The sequence below is a fragment of the Xenopus laevis genome, chromosome 1L (genome assembly GCF_017654675.1).
Source record: "Xenopus laevis strain J_2021 chromosome 1L, Xenopus_laevis_v10.1, whole genome shotgun sequence".
NCBI lineage: Eukaryota > Metazoa > Chordata > Amphibia > Anura > Pipidae > Xenopus > Xenopus laevis.
Window position 1 is genome coordinate 174,259,000 of NC_054371.1, and position 17,552 is coordinate 174,276,551.

General features: G+C 40.0%; 1 protein-coding gene across 11 annotated transcripts in view; it reads left to right on the forward strand.

Annotated features, from left to right (window-relative positions):
* Window positions 1-17,552, forward strand: part of LOC398642 (nuclear receptor corepressor 2) — a 225,038-nt gene that overhangs the window by 165,273 nt on the left and 42,213 nt on the right. For all 11 annotated transcript variants that reach the window (XM_018262644.2, XM_018262628.2, XM_018262635.2 and 8 more), the window contains 4 exons: window positions 5,768-5,912; window positions 11,695-12,178; window positions 14,599-14,719; window positions 15,514-15,736. In XM_018262644.2, coding sequence (XP_018118133.1) covers window positions 5,768-5,912; window positions 11,695-12,178; window positions 14,599-14,719; window positions 15,514-15,736 — 973 coding nt within the window. The remainder of the gene's footprint in view (window positions 1-5,767; window positions 5,913-11,694; window positions 12,179-14,598; window positions 14,720-15,513; window positions 15,737-17,552) is intronic.

Here is a 17,552-nt window from a genome sequence, read left to right on the forward strand (position 1 = left end):
TGTTTATTTCATCATGAATTTCATCATCTTCTAGTCTGCTGAATTTGCCCCCTTCAAGCTGAACATTGTGCCAAAAGATTTAAAAGGCCTGTTCTCATCCATGATATTTGATGCCAATTGACTGCGCTGCTTGTGTCCACAGCCTTTTTGTCCATCAGCCTTCTCAGGCATAGAACTGAAACATATGCAGAACACTGGATGTAACCAAGTCATGACTGGCCTTTGGTCATCTCAACATGCTGTTAAACCTGTGCAAGCAATTCCAGTTTGTTTGTACCTGTGGAAATGATGTTTACTTTATTATTTTGTGTACCTTATTGGTGTATAGAGGGAGACCATGTTGACTGTGGAAGTTCAGGGCTTTAGGCTACATCTGCTTTAAATTATTGTATTTGATTGAGATGATCTGGTCTAATTTTTTTCTTCTGTGCTTGTTGATTTAACACCAGGATACTGGTTTAAATTTTAGAGTATAAGACAGGGAGAAGCAATATTATGACCACCTGTTAAATTTTTAAAAACTGAGCTGCATTTCAAACCACATTCTGGTTAGCAAAGAGGAGTGATCATAGCAACTAGGCAGCACTGAATGGACGTAAAACATTAACATTTCTTCTGGGCCAGTCCCAAAACCTAATACATTAGGGGGAAATTACTTTCTCTGCACTAAGGCTCAGTCTGACTAAAGGTGCCCATACACTGAGAGATCCGCTCGTTTGGCGATGTCGTCAAATGAGCAGATCTCTCCCCGATATGCAATCCGATCGTGGCCCTAAGGCCCAACGATCGGATCCTAACGAATAGCAATGGGCGGTCGGATCGCGGGACCACATCAACGAATAGATGCGCCCGCGATCCGACGGGATTTTTTGTCCCATCCGATCGAGATCTGGTGAAGCCCGTCAGGGGGCCCCATACACGGGCCAATAAGCTGCCAACGCGGTCTGTCGGCAGCTTTTATCAGCCCGTGTATGGCCACCTTAAGTAATTTTGGGGGGCTGTGGCCTTTTATATGGTGATTTTGAAAATCAGTGCGCCTTGAGAATGGAGGTTCAAACATGAGTGCCAGTATCTTTTTGGAAAGAAAAGAAAAATGAGTAAAAACTACTTTATGTTTTTAGATTACCTTCGCATTCAGGCTAAAATTTGAATTGTGGTCATATTAAACACCCAGAATTGTAAAGAGGTTTCCATAATGTGACATAAAATAAGATACAGATGGAGCAGGAGTAATTGGAATATTACCCATGCTTGATTGCAAGCCTGACTGGGGAATGAACTCACTAGATTCCTCCTGTTCTAATTATATTTAAAAAATAAATCATATAAATTGACTTAACGAATTTAGAACACTGCACTTCTGGGATTGGTAAGGGTTTAATAGGTACATTGAAAGTAGGCATAATGCTTCTTGGTGTGGAATAATATTTGGAAGAAGGAAGAATATGCTGTGATCCTCAGCAGTCTTGTATTACGAGTATGCCCTTGAACGCGAAGAACTTTTACCAAATGTGGGTATAATTACAATGTTAGGTTTGCTGGAGACAGCAGAATGACATAGCAGATTCCCTTGGTGCCTTGTAAACTTTCTTTCCAGTTCGCTATCTTCCCCCTTTTGTTTTTTAGGTTGTACATTTCCATCTTTTGAAAAATAAGCACAGAAGGGATAAGATCCTGCCAGCAGTATCATTAAAGCAATCACACAGAAATAGAAGAGATAGCTCTTGTGTCTGTAGCAAATCAGCCTGTTCTTTTTATGAATGTGTGGTTTGCACAAGTGCTTTAGGCTTTACATCACTTACCAGAGGAACGTTTCCAAGCTGACTGACCCTTGTTTGTACAGGACCTGATTATTTTCAACATGAAGCCCTCCATCTGCATTTCTTGCTACTTGCGTGTTAACAATTGGTGGTGCCTGTTATTACATTTTATCCAAGCTATACATTATTATTCCCTAGTGTGTCCTGCTTTTTTTTTTTTTTTTTTTTTTTTTTTTAATGCCAGTCAACATCTGTTAAAGACATTTGCCAAGAGCCGCATAGTAAAAAGCCATATTGCAAACAAACAGCCGCTGGCAACTACCAACACTGAATGATGAGGTTTTGATACTGTCAGTGAAGGTGTTTACTTTGCCCCCCCCCCCCACAGCATCAATAGAGAAAGTGTCCCATGCCCCAAAGGGGCTCCAGAGAATCAGCCTTGTGCTACTGACTCTCTTTGCTGAATACGTTGTCTTTGTTTTAGAAGTAAAATAGCAATTTAAAAAAGTTGCTTATGCAAAAATTCCATATTCGTACGTAGCCTAGAAAAATCTGTAATTGTCAGAGCCTTTGTTTTTTTTCCCTCTCTTTTCATTCCAGCTTTAAAAAATATTGAGATACTATTTTAAGGATTATTACATATTTCAGAGGAAGTGGATTATACAGAGAGGCGTCTGAAGCAGCCAGCGATTCTGCCAATTTCTCAGCTTATTTTTATAAGGCATTAGAAGGATAGCATTTGTGTTCTGTGCTGCCAAGCATTCAGTGCCCTTCCTGCAGTGAGAGATTGTCCTATTTTATGCTAAAAAGTTCCTGACCCCCCTCCCCACCATGACATTTTTAATCCCACCATCAATAATAATCCCACCATAATCAGGGCCTGAATAAAACAATATGTTCCTGTGACCTCCTTATGTTGCTGTTTGTCCTTTCAGCGAAGGGGTTAAGGAGACAAAATCCTGTATTTACAGCAAAGATTGTTCTTGAGGGTAGAGCCATGCTCAAGTACAGTTAGAGAGCACAGCAAGACATTGAAGAGCTTTTCCATAGTAACCATTGTGCTTAACCATCTTGTCGCTGTTCTGCTGTACAATGTCTGCAGGTTTCCTTTCCAATAACAAGAGCCAATTAAATGCAAGCTGAGAGAAACTTTGAACTCTTTTAAGTTTATAAACACAAAACAACCCCACCCCCCAAAAAAAGTAAAAAACAAATAATAGAAGAACACCGTGTGTTGCAGCTAACAAAAAAACAAAAAAAAAAAGTCTGTTACCTTGGAGCTCTGAGGTTGATTTGCGTTGAGCGTCTTTGTGCAATATTTCAGTCCCCAAATGGACATATTTGAGATGCTTTTAAGGCTCGCCTGCTTGTAATGGAGCTTGGATAAAAATAGGATATTGTTGAAAGCGACCTATTCTAATAAATAGCTTGAAAGCTTCCAAGTAGCCAAAACGCCTATATTTCTATAATGGGCACAGAATGGGACCAATCATTGTCTCATACACTGGAGCACTTGCTGATAATTGCGCTCTGCCATAGGTGCAAACCATGCTTTGCTGCAAGGTAACGCTTTACTTAAAGGGGACAGTCACCTACACATAAAAAGCTTTTTGATAAAACCCATTTGCTAATTAAACATGGAACCCAATTTCTTTTTTTCATTAAAGCAGCCATAGGTCTTTAAATATCTGAGCGGTCATTCAAATATTACCTGAGGCATAGAGGCGGAGCAGTCAATTACTTTCACTTTCCATTCGGCACTTCCTAGATGTCACTGCACTGCACAAATCCCACCTCCCTCCTAACACTTTATAATTCTGTAGTGCACTGTGTATGGGCATTAGGTCCCCCATTCTGGTATTTACACAAGATTTTGAGGTGATACAAAACTTGTCTTAATGACATTATACACAAAATGGCTCCTGCCTGCATACTGTGATTGTGTAATTCCAAGGCTGAAGGAAACAAAATGTAAATAAAAAATGTAAAACATTTTATTTTGCTTAATTAACATGATAGAAACTGATTTGGAATTATTTCTTAGAGTGACAGGTTCCCTTTAATCAGGCACAGACACAGCCTCTTAAAACCTACTAAATAGCACCTGTGCATCGGTGTGTACATGGACCCCCACTGCCCCCCCTTACATGATGAGCTCAACTTGTGATGATGTGGCACATTCACTACTTCACGGAAATGTTTGCAACTTAGGAATTTGGCACAATTACTAAGGCATGCTGGGGAAAAAATGGTGCAGTTTTGCACCTTGCATACTGTGTACCATTTTAGTGAATAAGCCATTTAATATTATATTATTGAACTACCTTAACCTAAGTGGCAAGTGCTGATCATATTCCTCTTACACAATGCCAAGCAAGGTAGCATTTTACACGTGGTATTAAGGGATCTCTGTAAAGCACTGTGTAAATGTGTCGGTGCTATTTAAATATAGGAATGCATATCATTCATATCAGCCGCTGCCCCAATGGGCCTTACAGTCTCATATTCACACACAGACAATGGTTAATTTTATCAGGAACCAATTAACCTGTAGGTCTTTGAAGTGTGGGAGAAGTACTGGAGCATTCTTTGCACTCTGTGTACTAATCACTGTTCGCTCCACTTTATGCCCTTTATGCCCTGTGTTGTTCAGAGTACAGTTTCCAAATAAATCAGCCCTCTACTACAAAATGGAAGTAGTATATTAAGACAGATCACTAGTGTTTACTAGACAATACTTATAGGATTGTGTTCTGTCACATAAAATATCCATTGAGGCAAGCAAACAAATAGAATTGCTACAGGTGACTTTACACCGTAAACACAATGGGGCCGATTTACCCACCCATGGACATTTTTACCAAGCTAGTTATCTTATTGGTAAATATTACTGCTGGTTTTTGGATTCCATAATAGCATTGCCGAATCCTTCTCCCAACATGTTTACATCGGGGAGTAAGTGTTACCACCCCATAGAGCAGAATGGTTTTTGCCTTCTCAAAGCAGTCTAGCACAAAGTTTGCTCCGTCTGTAGCGTATTATTCAAACATAAGGTTTTTAGAAATGTCTGTAAGTTAAATTTAATACAAAACTGGAATCTTATATGTTGCAAGAACACTTTTCAGGCACGCTATGAGGTATAGATTGTAAATTCTTCTGGGCAGGGACCTAATCCCAGCTCCTTGCAAGGAATAAATCCAAGTGCCTGTCTGAACCTAATCCAAACCCTTAATAGCACTTGACTTTGATAAGTGGACAAGTGTATGCTGCAGTTGTCTTCTATCATTGTTCATCATCTTCATCATTTATATAGCACCAGCAAGTTACGCAGCTCTTCACATTTATTTAGACCAAACTAGCGTCTCGTAATAATCAACAAACAAGGGTTACAGAATAGAAATGTGGTCAGAAGGCCCTACTCGCAAAAATTCCTTTAACTTTTTCATAATAACAAAAAGCAGATTTTGTGGATATTTATGAAAACCCATGATTAGGTCACTATTGATAATGCATTTTCAAGCCGTTTAAAAATCTTCAAATTTTTGTTGGGAAAAATCCCCTTGACCTGTATGGCATCTCAGTACATCTAAAATATGGCGTCATTTTAAAGTTTGGTTTTTGTTTTTAATTCCCAAAAATCATTTCTGAATATATTTACTTCTTGGCAGTAACTCATAGCAACCGATATATTTTTTAGCTTTTCACAGACAGCTGCAGGTAGAACAGTAAAAGTCAATATTTGATCGGTTACTGCTCAGGTGCGAAATGTTCCAATGTGCATAAATGAGCCCCACTGGAATGCTAACAAAGTGCACACATTTATTTAAAAAAGGGATAAAATAAAAATACCTGTTAAGATTTTTGACAATAGTTGATTCTTTTGCCTCAGTATTCCAAATGTCTGAGTTGGCACTTATTTGTTTGCAATGAGGGGTATTACACTATAAAGGGATCAGTGTGTTTATATCATGGATTTACTGATTTCTATATTTTCCCCTCATGTTTAGGAGAAGGAGCGGAACAACAGACGTAAGAAGAAAAAAGCAGTCCAAATGGAGGAGGAGACCCCATACCCTCCTGCTTTGGAGGATGAAGAGATGGAGGCATCTGGCATCAGTGGCAATGAGGAGGAAATGGCAGATGAAGGAGATGGTGAGTATATTACCTGGGGCAAAACAAGGACTTGCATATGGAGCTGGCACAATGCTGCTTCCATATCATAAACTCACAGAAAAAAAAAATATGGCGCCGGTCTCATTACGGTTAATACCAAGTAAATAAATACAATTACAGGCAAAATAATGTATATTGCAAAGCTGCTTAAATTTGGCTTTTTACCAATGTTATTTTGGATTTAAAACCATTTTTAATTTAAGTATTAAATACATACAATGGAGTAAATGAGAGATGTAGCTGATTATGAAGGAGATTGAATGGTCAGTGCCTCAAATGTTCATGCTTCTGTATGAGAAACTGAGAGATTTGTAAATTTAGTGAGGGCAACATACAGAACCATACAGTATACGGTTTCAGAAATAAAAGACACTAGGGCTCATTTATAAACACTGGGCAAATTTGCACCTGGGTAGTAACCAATCAGTGATTAGCTTTCTTAAGCCAGCTGCAGGTTGAACAATCAAAGCAAGCATTTGATTGGTTGCTATGGGTTACTGCCCAGGTGCAAAATTGCCCAGTGTTTATAAATGAACCCCACTATGATTAAACGTTAGAGCTTTTAGACAGAATAATATCAAATACGCAGAGCCCAGAATGTGATTTTGGGAACTCCAATGAATCCTTTAACTCAGAGAGTCCCCAGTTGTTCAACCTTGTGGTGGACCTTGTTTGGTTTGAGCTGTCATTAGATTTCATTGATCTCTGCCTGATATTCTTGCAGAAATTTTAAGCAAGTATATATCCTAATAGATACTTAATGATGCAGTTATTATGAGTAATAATTGGTGCTAGTTGGTATCACTTAAGTCACAGAACATATTGAATGTATTGTATTTAGTAAGAAAAACTGTATAAAATAAGAATATTACCTGGTTGTATTTGAATGTAACCTTATTAAGAGTGCCAGAATAAAAAAGAACTATGCATTATTTAATATATGAATCACATGCCATTCTTCCTTTAGGCAAGTTTTTCTATTATAATGAGAAACCCTGTGTTTTTATAAACAAGTATTTCTTACACAGATTGTCATGACCCAGCCATTCACCACTGCATACATCCCCTCAATAACCACTGCTTGACACTTCTTTATTGGAATGTTCCTGGCCACAGCTTTATTAACCTTACCAAAGAATCCTCCAAACATTAACATTATGTGTATGTAATATATAACATAACCAAATTTTATTATACATTCATAACATCAGAATATAACATTGACATTGTGTAAACCAATATCCCCCTGAGCCTATGTCAGTCTGCCTTTTCCTTGACCCAAGCACCATCCTCTAGCCGCAACATCCTGGCTCAGAGGATACACCGTCAGCCTCGAAATCCTTTAGAGCCTCCCCTAACTGGAGCCCGCCATTAATGCTGAATATATTGCCTGCCTCTGATTCCCCCCGATGGTCACCCACCTTAGGGGTTAAACCATCAGGTCATGAGTATGCCTCTCCTAGCGGCACAGTTGTAGTACCCAGCAGACTGACAAGGGCCCGCCCCTTCTTCTGTGACTAATATCTCAACTAGGTTAGATTTGCCATAACCCCCATTTCGTCCAGATCTAACCAAATACCCCTCAACCCTCTTGACCACTCCTGTAAATCTCTTCTCAGGTGGTGGGTGGGAAACCTCTCTTCTCTCCCCTGCTATCAAATGGTGGCACTCCTCAATTACATTGGCACTAAAATGGCCACCAGTGCCCACCCTTGGGCTTAACCACACCCCTTTCCCCTAACCCCTCCAATAGGGTCCTGCCTGTGTTAAGCCCTGGTCATGATGCCACTCCTCCTATCCTTGTGGCTATCCGTGGCTTTACTTTCTAGTTAATGTACTAACAAGAGTGCAGAAAGTTGTCTTTATTTGTTTTCTTGATAGCTGCTATATATATATATATATGTGTGTGTGTTTGATAGTGAAGTTTATTTTTTTAATATGCTAATTGAATTCTTTATAGCTACAAGCCAATTATTAGTTTTAATTGATTAGTTATGTCAGGTTTGTGGTTCTTAAACGGGTGGTTTACCTTTAAGATAACTTTTAATATGTTCTAGAATGCCTAATTCTAAGTAATTTTTCAGTTCACCCTCATTTTTTCTTTTTTATAGTTTTTGATTTATTTTCCTTCTTCTGACTCTTTTCATCTTTCAAATGGAGGTTATTGCTACATTGTATTACTAGTCTTTCTATTCAGACCCTCTCCTATTCATATTCCAGTCTCTTATTAAAAGTACATTATTTCTTTGGTAATTTGGATCCTATCAGCAGATCACTTAAATTGCAAATTGGAGAGTTGCTGAATAAAAAGCTCAAAAACCACAAATAATAAATAATGGCAACCAATTGTAAATTGTCTCAGAATATCACTGCATAGTAACAATCCTATATCACTAGGCAATTTTTTGAGTGTCAGTGATACTGCACATGTTCTGTTTGCTTTGGGCTGCTGCTGAAAAGCTGAACTTAGAAATCATCACACAGGAATGCTGTCTAGTTCTATTGTTTTATATATTCTGTGATAAAAGCTGATGCTACAGTTCTGATTTATCATGCCGGTTGCACTAGTTTCTGAGCTGCTATGTAAATCTGAAATAATTAATATAGACATATAGTGTTACTTACATTATATATTATGTATGTATGTATGTATGTATGTACACCACTTCTTTGTACTCCATTCATGTAGGGAATAAGCTCCAGGGGAGGCAAGATACAGCGTTGTTCCACTAAGGACTGTGTTCTGAGCAGAAATGTAACTAGAGGGGGCGGGCCCTGGCGCAGGACGCGCAGCCGGGCCCCCCGCCCCCCTCCGTACGCCCGGAACTGGCCGGGAATAAGCGGCGCGGGAACTGCCGGGGGGGCCCTGAGGGGGTGCGGGCCCTGGCCCTCTTGCACCCCCTGCTCCCTAGGTAGTTCCGCCACTTGTTCTGAGCCTTTTGTTAAATTTTTCCATGCTTCACAAGGGGCTAAGTGACTTTAAGCTTCACAAGGAGTAGTGCTAAGTATATAGTTACATAAGGATCTAAAGTCCATTGCGCCTACCCTTAGTTAATGATCTCTATGGCTTCATGGTTTCTGTTTGTACAAATGATTTCATATAGAAGCCTTAAGGCAAAAAGCACATATGTTTATTAAAGGGGTAGTTCACTTTAACATGAACTTGTTATATGATGTAGACTTGACATTCTGAGACAGACTGCAATTGGTCTTGATTTTTTATGGTTTTTTAGGTATTACGCTTTTTGCTCAGCAGCTCTCCGTTTGGTATTTAAGCAGCTATCAGGTTGCTATGTTCTTATTTACCCCAGCAACCAGACTGTACTTTGAACAAGAGATGGGAATATGAATAGAAGGGGGCCTGCGTAGAAAGAAAAGTTATAAAAAAGCAGCATTAAAATATAGCGGCATAGAGCAATCCTTTTTTGCTGTCGGGGTCAGTGACCCCCATTTAAAAGCTAGAATAAGGCAGAACAGAGAGGCAAATAATTGGAAAACTGTAAGAAATAAATAATGAAAGGCAGTTGCAAAGAACAGGCCATTCTATAACATACTGAAAGTTAATTTAAGGGTGAGTCACCCCTTTAATGAAAAGTACATGATGGACACCTTTTCCATTTGGCTGTCAGATGTAGACACACTGTAATATTCCCTAATGATCTTGGATGGTTTTTGCATGCTCGCCACATTTGCACAAGCAAGCAGTCAACTGGGACATCATTAGTGAAGTTCCAGCAAAGAAGAGTTTGTAGGTCGCAGTGACTTTTAAAATGCTGCAGATACATTCAAGGGTAGGTTGCCAAGGAACAGTAGAAATGGTTCTCATATTCAAATAATGCCACACTTTATAAACAATTACAAAGAACCCATTCTAAAGTATTTGAAATGATGTGTGCAGAGGAAATCAACTCTGTTATGGATCCATATTAATGCATTAACGGGGCCGTCCACATTGCAAAATGTTTCATTAAATCTCCAATATACTTTAATTAAAAAATTGGTATAGTTTTTATAAGAAACCTGACTGTATGCAGTGACATTCCCCCTTCGTTTTACTTGCTCTGACAGCTGCAGATAGGAAAGGTCCCTAACTGCTCTGCAGGGAAATGATCATACTTTCAAACGGCAGGAGGGAGCCCCCCCCACCTTCCCTGACCTAGAGCAGCTTTGTTTGTTTCCCTTTCGAGCAGCCAGTGACTGTGTAGAGATTTGTATCCACAGACCAAGTGCAGTCTGCATATTCTGATTATTAATCAGTCTTGCTGTATCGGTTTCTATGGCAGATATTATTTGACTAGTGCTGTTTTGATAATTTATGATGATCCCTAAGCTTAGCCTCCCAACCAAAGCCCAGACCACACTGAGCATGTGCGTTGTCTTGGTCTTGCAAAGATGTTTAACTTAGTTACAAGATGATGACCCCCTGCAATTTTGAAATCATAAATCATTTGTTTTATTAGGCTTCTGGTGCATGTTTATATTTATTATACAAAATACAGCATTTCTAGCATTATTCTATTTTAGACTTTAGTTCCCCTTTAAAGACAACACATGGGGTGCCTCCTATCCCACCTACCTTCAGTCATGTTTCAATATGCTGTACCAAGTTGGAGCTTGTTATCATTATAGTTTTATAGTTTCTAAAGACTGATGCTTAGATGTTCTATATTTGTGCTAAATGTTTCCTTTCGGTTAGTTTCGCTGCACCTAAACTCAAATTTAACAATACAAATTGCATGCTATAGTAATTCATTATTCTCTGTGTTTTTTTCAAACTCCTTGCCCCCTGGTGTTTCAGTTTAAAGGGGTGGTTCACCTTCAAGTTAACTTTTAGTATGTTCTAGAATGGCTAATTCTAAGCAACTTTTCATTTGGTCTTCATTATTTGTTTTTCATAGTTTTTTTTTAAAATTATTTGCCTTCTTCTTCTGACTCTTCGCAGCTTTCAAATGGGGTCACTGACCCCATCTAAAACAAAAGTATTGTTATTGCTACCTTTTAATACTCAGTTGCCCTCTTCTGTTCATATTCCAGTCTTTATTCAAATCAATGCATGGTTGCCAGGGTAATGTGCACCCTAGCTACCCAATTGCTGAAATTGCAAACTAGAGAGCTGCTGAATAAAAAGCTCAACTCAAAAAACACAAAAAATGTAAACCAATTACAAACTGTCTCAGACTATAACTCTCTGCATCATGCTAAAAGTTAATTTAAAGGTGAACAACCCCTTTAAGTCTGTTGTACAAGTTCTTCTAATTCTTGCTGCTCTGAAGACAGGACATGTAAACCAATCTGAGCAGGTTAGAGGGTTATTTGGAGACATGAGTAGCAACAGACGGGGTTGCACAGCTGTGTGCATAGTTGAGCTGCTCCTTACAAACTCCTATTTGCAATGGGCCCTTCTGCTTTCACACTGTAGTATCGTTCTAACTAAATCCACGCTGACGCATTTTCAATCAGGATATTTTATGGATTTTTTTTCTGACTGGGTTGTATTTAGTTTTAGACACTTCATATATTCTTGTAACCAAATAAACCAGTTACCGTGGCCAGGGCTAGCATGACTAGGAGAATTGTACTTCTTTTCCATAACATATGAGGAGATTGCAGGAGAAGTGGCAGGAAGCTGGTGTAAGCACTAGGTTTTTGGCTGCTGGCAGAGCATGTAATTACCTCAGTCATACAGTAAGTAATTGTTGTTTCTTCAATTATTAGAATTAAGTGCTATCTGGACTCATGCTCTGTGTTTTCCATTTGTTAGCTGCAGTTAATAACAGTTCAGACACAGAGAGTGTCCCTTCACCGAGGCAGGAAGCCAAAGAGAGCAGAGAGAATGAACCCAAGCCAACGGGAGCTTCTGGGGATGAAGCCAACGCCGAGGTGGTCGTCAGTCCAGAAAACTCCACAGCCGAACAATGTCAGGACACTACAGAGCAAACTTGTAATGAAGAGGTGGCTGGGACGGAAGAAACTCGTATCATTAAAAAGGAGGAAGAGGAAGAAGGAAAAGCCTGCGAGGAGCTGAATAAACAGGAGATAAATCCAGAGGAGCAGGAGGACAACAAAGAAAATGTGGCTGAAAAGGTAGAAGAGATGCAGAAAGAAAAAGCAGCAGCAGCAGCACCAGCAGAGGATGCAGCCACTAAAATGGAGAAGCACAGCAAGCACACAAGCAAGACAAATGCTGACAGTGACTCTAGTGCCACCTGCAGTGCCGATGAAGCAGACGAAGCTGACAATAACAGGTATGTACTGGGGAGCTACACATATTGCACTTAATGGTTCAGTGAAAGATTTATATAGAGAGGGATTGCATTGGTTAGTAAAAGGGCCTGAGAGATAACAAAAGTGAATTTAAATACTTAAAAAACCTTATCCTAGAGGGGGATCTATTTTGTCCGTGTGCTGCTTGCAGACTTTCCCTACTTGCATGTAGGTAGTCAAAATAAAACATTTTATCTGGGTTTACATGGATTAACAAGTATAGTCAAATGTTGCACCTGTTATTACAGTCCCCTAAAAGACAAACACAGTAACTACATCTGTCAATTATAGAGGCAGTGGAACACACAAGGCGCCCCTGGTAAAAAGAAAACGGTGGCACTCCTTCCTAGCTGTTGTTCTGTGATCCATTTTAGGTCATTTATTCATACAGGAGAAGGAAACCAGACCAAAGGTGTACAGTGGGTGGGAAATGTACTGCCAAAATAAATATCACACATTAATGTTATAAAGAGATTCTTCTTTTATTATCAAGACTTATTAAAACACTGACACACAATGACAATCATGCTTATTTACATGTGCTACTATAACATTACCCAGCCTGACATTCCACCCAAAGTCCTTTAAATAGTATTAGGGCCCATTAATGAATGCAACAGCAAGCATAAAGCTTTTGTATGGAAGCCAAACATGCCAGCTTTCAGCCTATACACACTTGCCACAATATACTTTGCATCATCAGCAAGTGCCGTGCCCTGTTTTTCTGATGTCATAGGGATTGCACATGTGCAAAGTACAGGGCACAATTCATGAACATGAGCCCTGGAATTGTCAGAGAGCTGTATTCAACTCCACAGTTACTGGGTTGCGTCTACATTGCATCCACACATCGAATTGGCCCCATTCAAGTTGTGGCTATTTAGCAGGTGCCTTAAGCTGGCCATAGAGTGGGGTGCCGCTCGAAACGTTGCATCTGTGCTGCTGTCCTACAAATAAAGACGGTTTTAATACTATTGGAGTGCTGTCTATTGGAAGAAAGAAATTAAGCTGGCCATACACAGGGAGATCCACTCTTTTGGCAAAGTCGAACAAGCTGATCTCTCCCTGCTATGCCCACATTGAGGTGGGTGATATTGGACTGATCCGATCGTGGGCCCTAGGGCCTAACGATCGAATTACAATGCAGTCCAATACGGGCGGTCGGATCGTGGGACAGCATTAACTGAAAGAGAAAAAAACATTTCCAGGAGAGAAATCTGGGAATGTAGATCAAAACATTGTATTGTTTTTGCAGGCACTTCTAGAAACTTTCATGATCATTTTCACGCCCATTCTGGCCCCAGATCCTACTGAGCTGGTTGTCTGAGGCTCATGGAAGATGTAGTTAAGTAGCAGCAGCACAGTTTGGGCATCATTTTTTTTTTTAGACGATTGGGCTGGAAGTACATGACTTTTTTGATATGTTTCTTATTTGCTCTTGGTGCCTCTGTTCATAGATCTAACCCTTTAGTTGACCCCAATAAATAACTGCTCTCCCTCGTTGCCTGCTTGAGTTGAACAACTTTGCATGCACACAAAGGCTTCTTACAGAAGAGAATACTGAAAGCATTCCTTCCCAGTAATGACTACTCCATGATGTTCTGTGCAGGCCCGCTCTCTATAAAAGGATCTATATTTGTAGGCAGCTTTCTGTTAAGTGCTCTCTAATTGTTTACAAAAGAGAGAAAAACTCTCCCCTTACCATGTTTGAGCGAATAATAAAAGATTAGGTCATTGGCAATTAAATATTGCGAAGTGTCTCCTATTCACTGGCCCCAGAGTTCACCCCTGTTCATAGCAGATAAACAAGGAGCTTTGGTCAGAGTTTCGAGCTCTGAACCTTGTGTTATTGTATGCAGCCTCACATTCACTTAAATAGAAAAAGTACACACACTTAATAGACCTGCAAGGTAGCAAGGGACAAGGTCATTTTAAGTTAACCACAAGGTCAGCTCAGCTTGGGGTTTTTGTAATATCTTTGTGTAATGGGACATGAGAAAATATGAGAGTTTACTGGCAAAGAACCTGTTTCCTGCTGGAGTTAGAAAATGAGTGGCCACTGCAGGAAGATTGTTGTAAATAACATTATTTAGGGGCATTGAACCAGCAGTGTTGTGAAGCCGCAACTGTCAGCTGAGGGTTGTCGGGGTTGCTTCGAGTTTGAAAACTGTTGCTCAACATTTACTTCTGTTTTTGTTTTCCCCCAAGGTGCTCTTGTGGCACTGGGGCTCAGAATACTACCCTACTAGTAACCACGGTTCTAAAGCCTACTGGCATACTCTATACCTGAATGGGATGCCTAGTGAAACCATGCCCTTTCCTATTCTAATATAGCAGAGACAGGAATGTGTGCAAGAATTATATGACTGTGAATTGACATCTGTGCTTTGTGTTGGTGCAGGTTGCAATCTCCCCGGCCCAGCCTGCTAAGCTCTGTCAGTGACACACGGGTGGACTCCTCGCCTCAGAAGCCACTGGACCTGAAACAGTTGAAGCAGAGAGCGGCTGCTATTCCACCCATTGTAAGTGTCAAAAGGGGTTATAATGCTGCAGAATGGAGATTTCAAAGATTAGAGCACACGTTGCTTATCATTCAGCTCATGTAAAAGTGCTTGCGTGAGTGGATTTATTCTTTTATTTGGAGTGCCGTAAACGTAAAGACGTAAACAGGACACCTTTAGAGCTTAATATAGAGTGTCTTCATATAACTGCATTACAACCCAGTCATTATTCGTAGAAAGAGGAATATTTTTTCCCCTCCTATCATTATATTAATATAACAACACTGTTCCAAGTAGGCAACAAGCCTCAATCATCATTTTATGTGCTTGTGCTGCATGTTGGTTTCCATGCACATTTAGTGCAACAATTTATGCTTGTTACATTTTATTAACTAATTGGTCTACATTTATACCGGTACTACATTTCTACAAGAGCCAGGTAACTGTGATAAGTTATTAATTAATAATTAAAGTGTTGTACAAATAAGCAGATACTCACTGTTCTGTTACTGCTCTGCCTGTTGTAATGTATGCAACTCTCCATGGATTGTAAACCAGTAGGAATTTTGGTTGCCATTCTCATGGCCTGAGCAGGAATTTCCGCATTTTAGTTCCTTGCATTCTAACCAGATGCATCACACTACAACTCCACTTTGGATGAGTCATTTCCCGTAAGCAATACATGTGTGAATAGGGATCTCTTGTGGAAAGACTGGTCCATTTTAATAAGGTATCCTGGCACACAAGTTCAGAAAGAGTGGTGTTGTTGTCTGGTGATAATACTGTTTGTTCAGTGACCCTTGTCCTTCTTTCAGATATCGGAAGGCTTCTCTGAGTCAGCTGCTCAAAACGCTCCAGTGAAGCAACAGATGAGTCATGGGCTGGCCTTTTACCAAGACCAGATCACAAAAGTTCCTGATGAGGCCCTGGATGGACTGGCACTCCCCAGGCTCCCTCAGCCTCTTGTGCCAGCTGAACAGGAGCAGCAGATAATCAGCAGCCCCATACGGAGCAGTCCTGTGACTGTGGAAAAAGATGGTGAGGTTATAGCACGATTACAGTAATGAATGAGTGCAGCAGGTCATGCTTACTATTTCTCTGCTTTTCATATTTGACTAAAATTGAGGTTGAGTTTTGTGACCGTACATCAACACTGATCTATGGCTAAGCTTCCCTATAGGTGTCACTAGCTTTATGCGTGAAGGTAATATATAAACACAACTTAATGCTCTTTTCAGCCATTGCGTAATACCAGGATTTATTCTGCAGGTTTATTAAGTATGGGACATGTTATCCAGAATACTCTGGACCTGGGGTTTTCCATATAACTGATCTTTCCGTAATTTGGATCTTCATACGTTTAGTCTGCAAGAAAATCATTTAAAGATTAAATAAACCCAATAGGCTGGTTTTGCTTCCAATAAGTATTAATTATAGCTTAGTTTGGATCAAGCACAAGGTGCTGATTTATTATTACAGAGAAAAATAAAATAATTTTTAAACAGTTGGATTACTTTGATAATTCAGAGCTTTCTGGATAACGGGTTTCCAGATAATGGATCCCATACCCGTGCAAGTTTTGCTGTAAATGCAGTCAATTTGAGACCCCGGCAATCACAGCCAATTGTTTCCTATTTTATTTTTAAGCAGCTGATGAGATTTAAACTTGGCACTTATGCACAGTGCACTAATGATATCTCTGCCCCACATTTAGTTAGATTAACTTCAGAATCTCCAGATTACTGGATTTAGTTAGAATGTGATAGCAGTCCAAGAAGTAGTAAACATTATTTGAATACTTCAATCTCTGTTAAGGTGGCCATACACTTAAAGATCCGCTTGTTTGGCAAGAACAGTAAACAAGCAGACCTTTGCCTGATATGCCCACATTGAGGTGAGCGATATGAGGTCTCTATGATATGATATCTGGACAATCTGGCGGGCCCCATATACGGGCCAGTGAGCTGCCAACTCGATCTGTAAGCAGCTTTTATCAGCCCATGTATGGTCACTCTTTTACTCTTATTTTCTAATATTTATCTAATATAATCCTAAAGTTTGTTGTTTGTTTTTTTGTTGGACCCATTAAGCTCATCAACCACAGAAGCAGTTTGCATGCAAAGTAAACATGCAACAAAATGTAAGCAAATAAAACCTACAGACAAACAGAAAACAAAGTCTAAGGGATCTCTGTTCAAAATCTGTTTTTGTACAATTAAGCAATATGCAAATGTAAGCAATGCTACAATGTATATAAGTCAAAGATTTGCAATGATCTTAAAGTTATTTGTAAATGTAACTATTATTAGGGTGAGGCCAGACGAGGAGATTCCGGGAGATTTTGTCGCCTGGCGACTTATCGCCACGTCTTTTGCGCGACTATCTCCCCGAACTGCCTCAGCGTCTTTTCCCCATAGGCTACAGCGCAAAATCGCCTGCGCTAATGCACATGCGGCGATGCGTTTTCAATAGTCGCCCAAAGTTGCCTGAGGCAATTTTGGGCGAGATAGTTGGGGGAGATAGTCGCGCAAAAGACGTGGCGATAAGTCGCCAGGCGACAAAATCTCCCCGAATCTCCTCGTCTGGCCTTACCCTTAAGGGTAGTACCTGTGTGGCTGTTTGCATCCTCTGCACTCGTTTCTGGCACCAGAAATAATGTAGCAGAAACCAGGATTGACTCCTGTTACATTGTTTCAAGAACCAGACATAGGGATAGAACTCCACGGGCGATTTCGGCGCGATCCGACGCACTGACAAAAACGCAGGCGTCAAGTCGGATGCGACGGAAATAAGGTAAGAGATAGAAATGTTGGATGAAGTCGCAGCGTTCATCCAACGCAACACGACTGTCGGA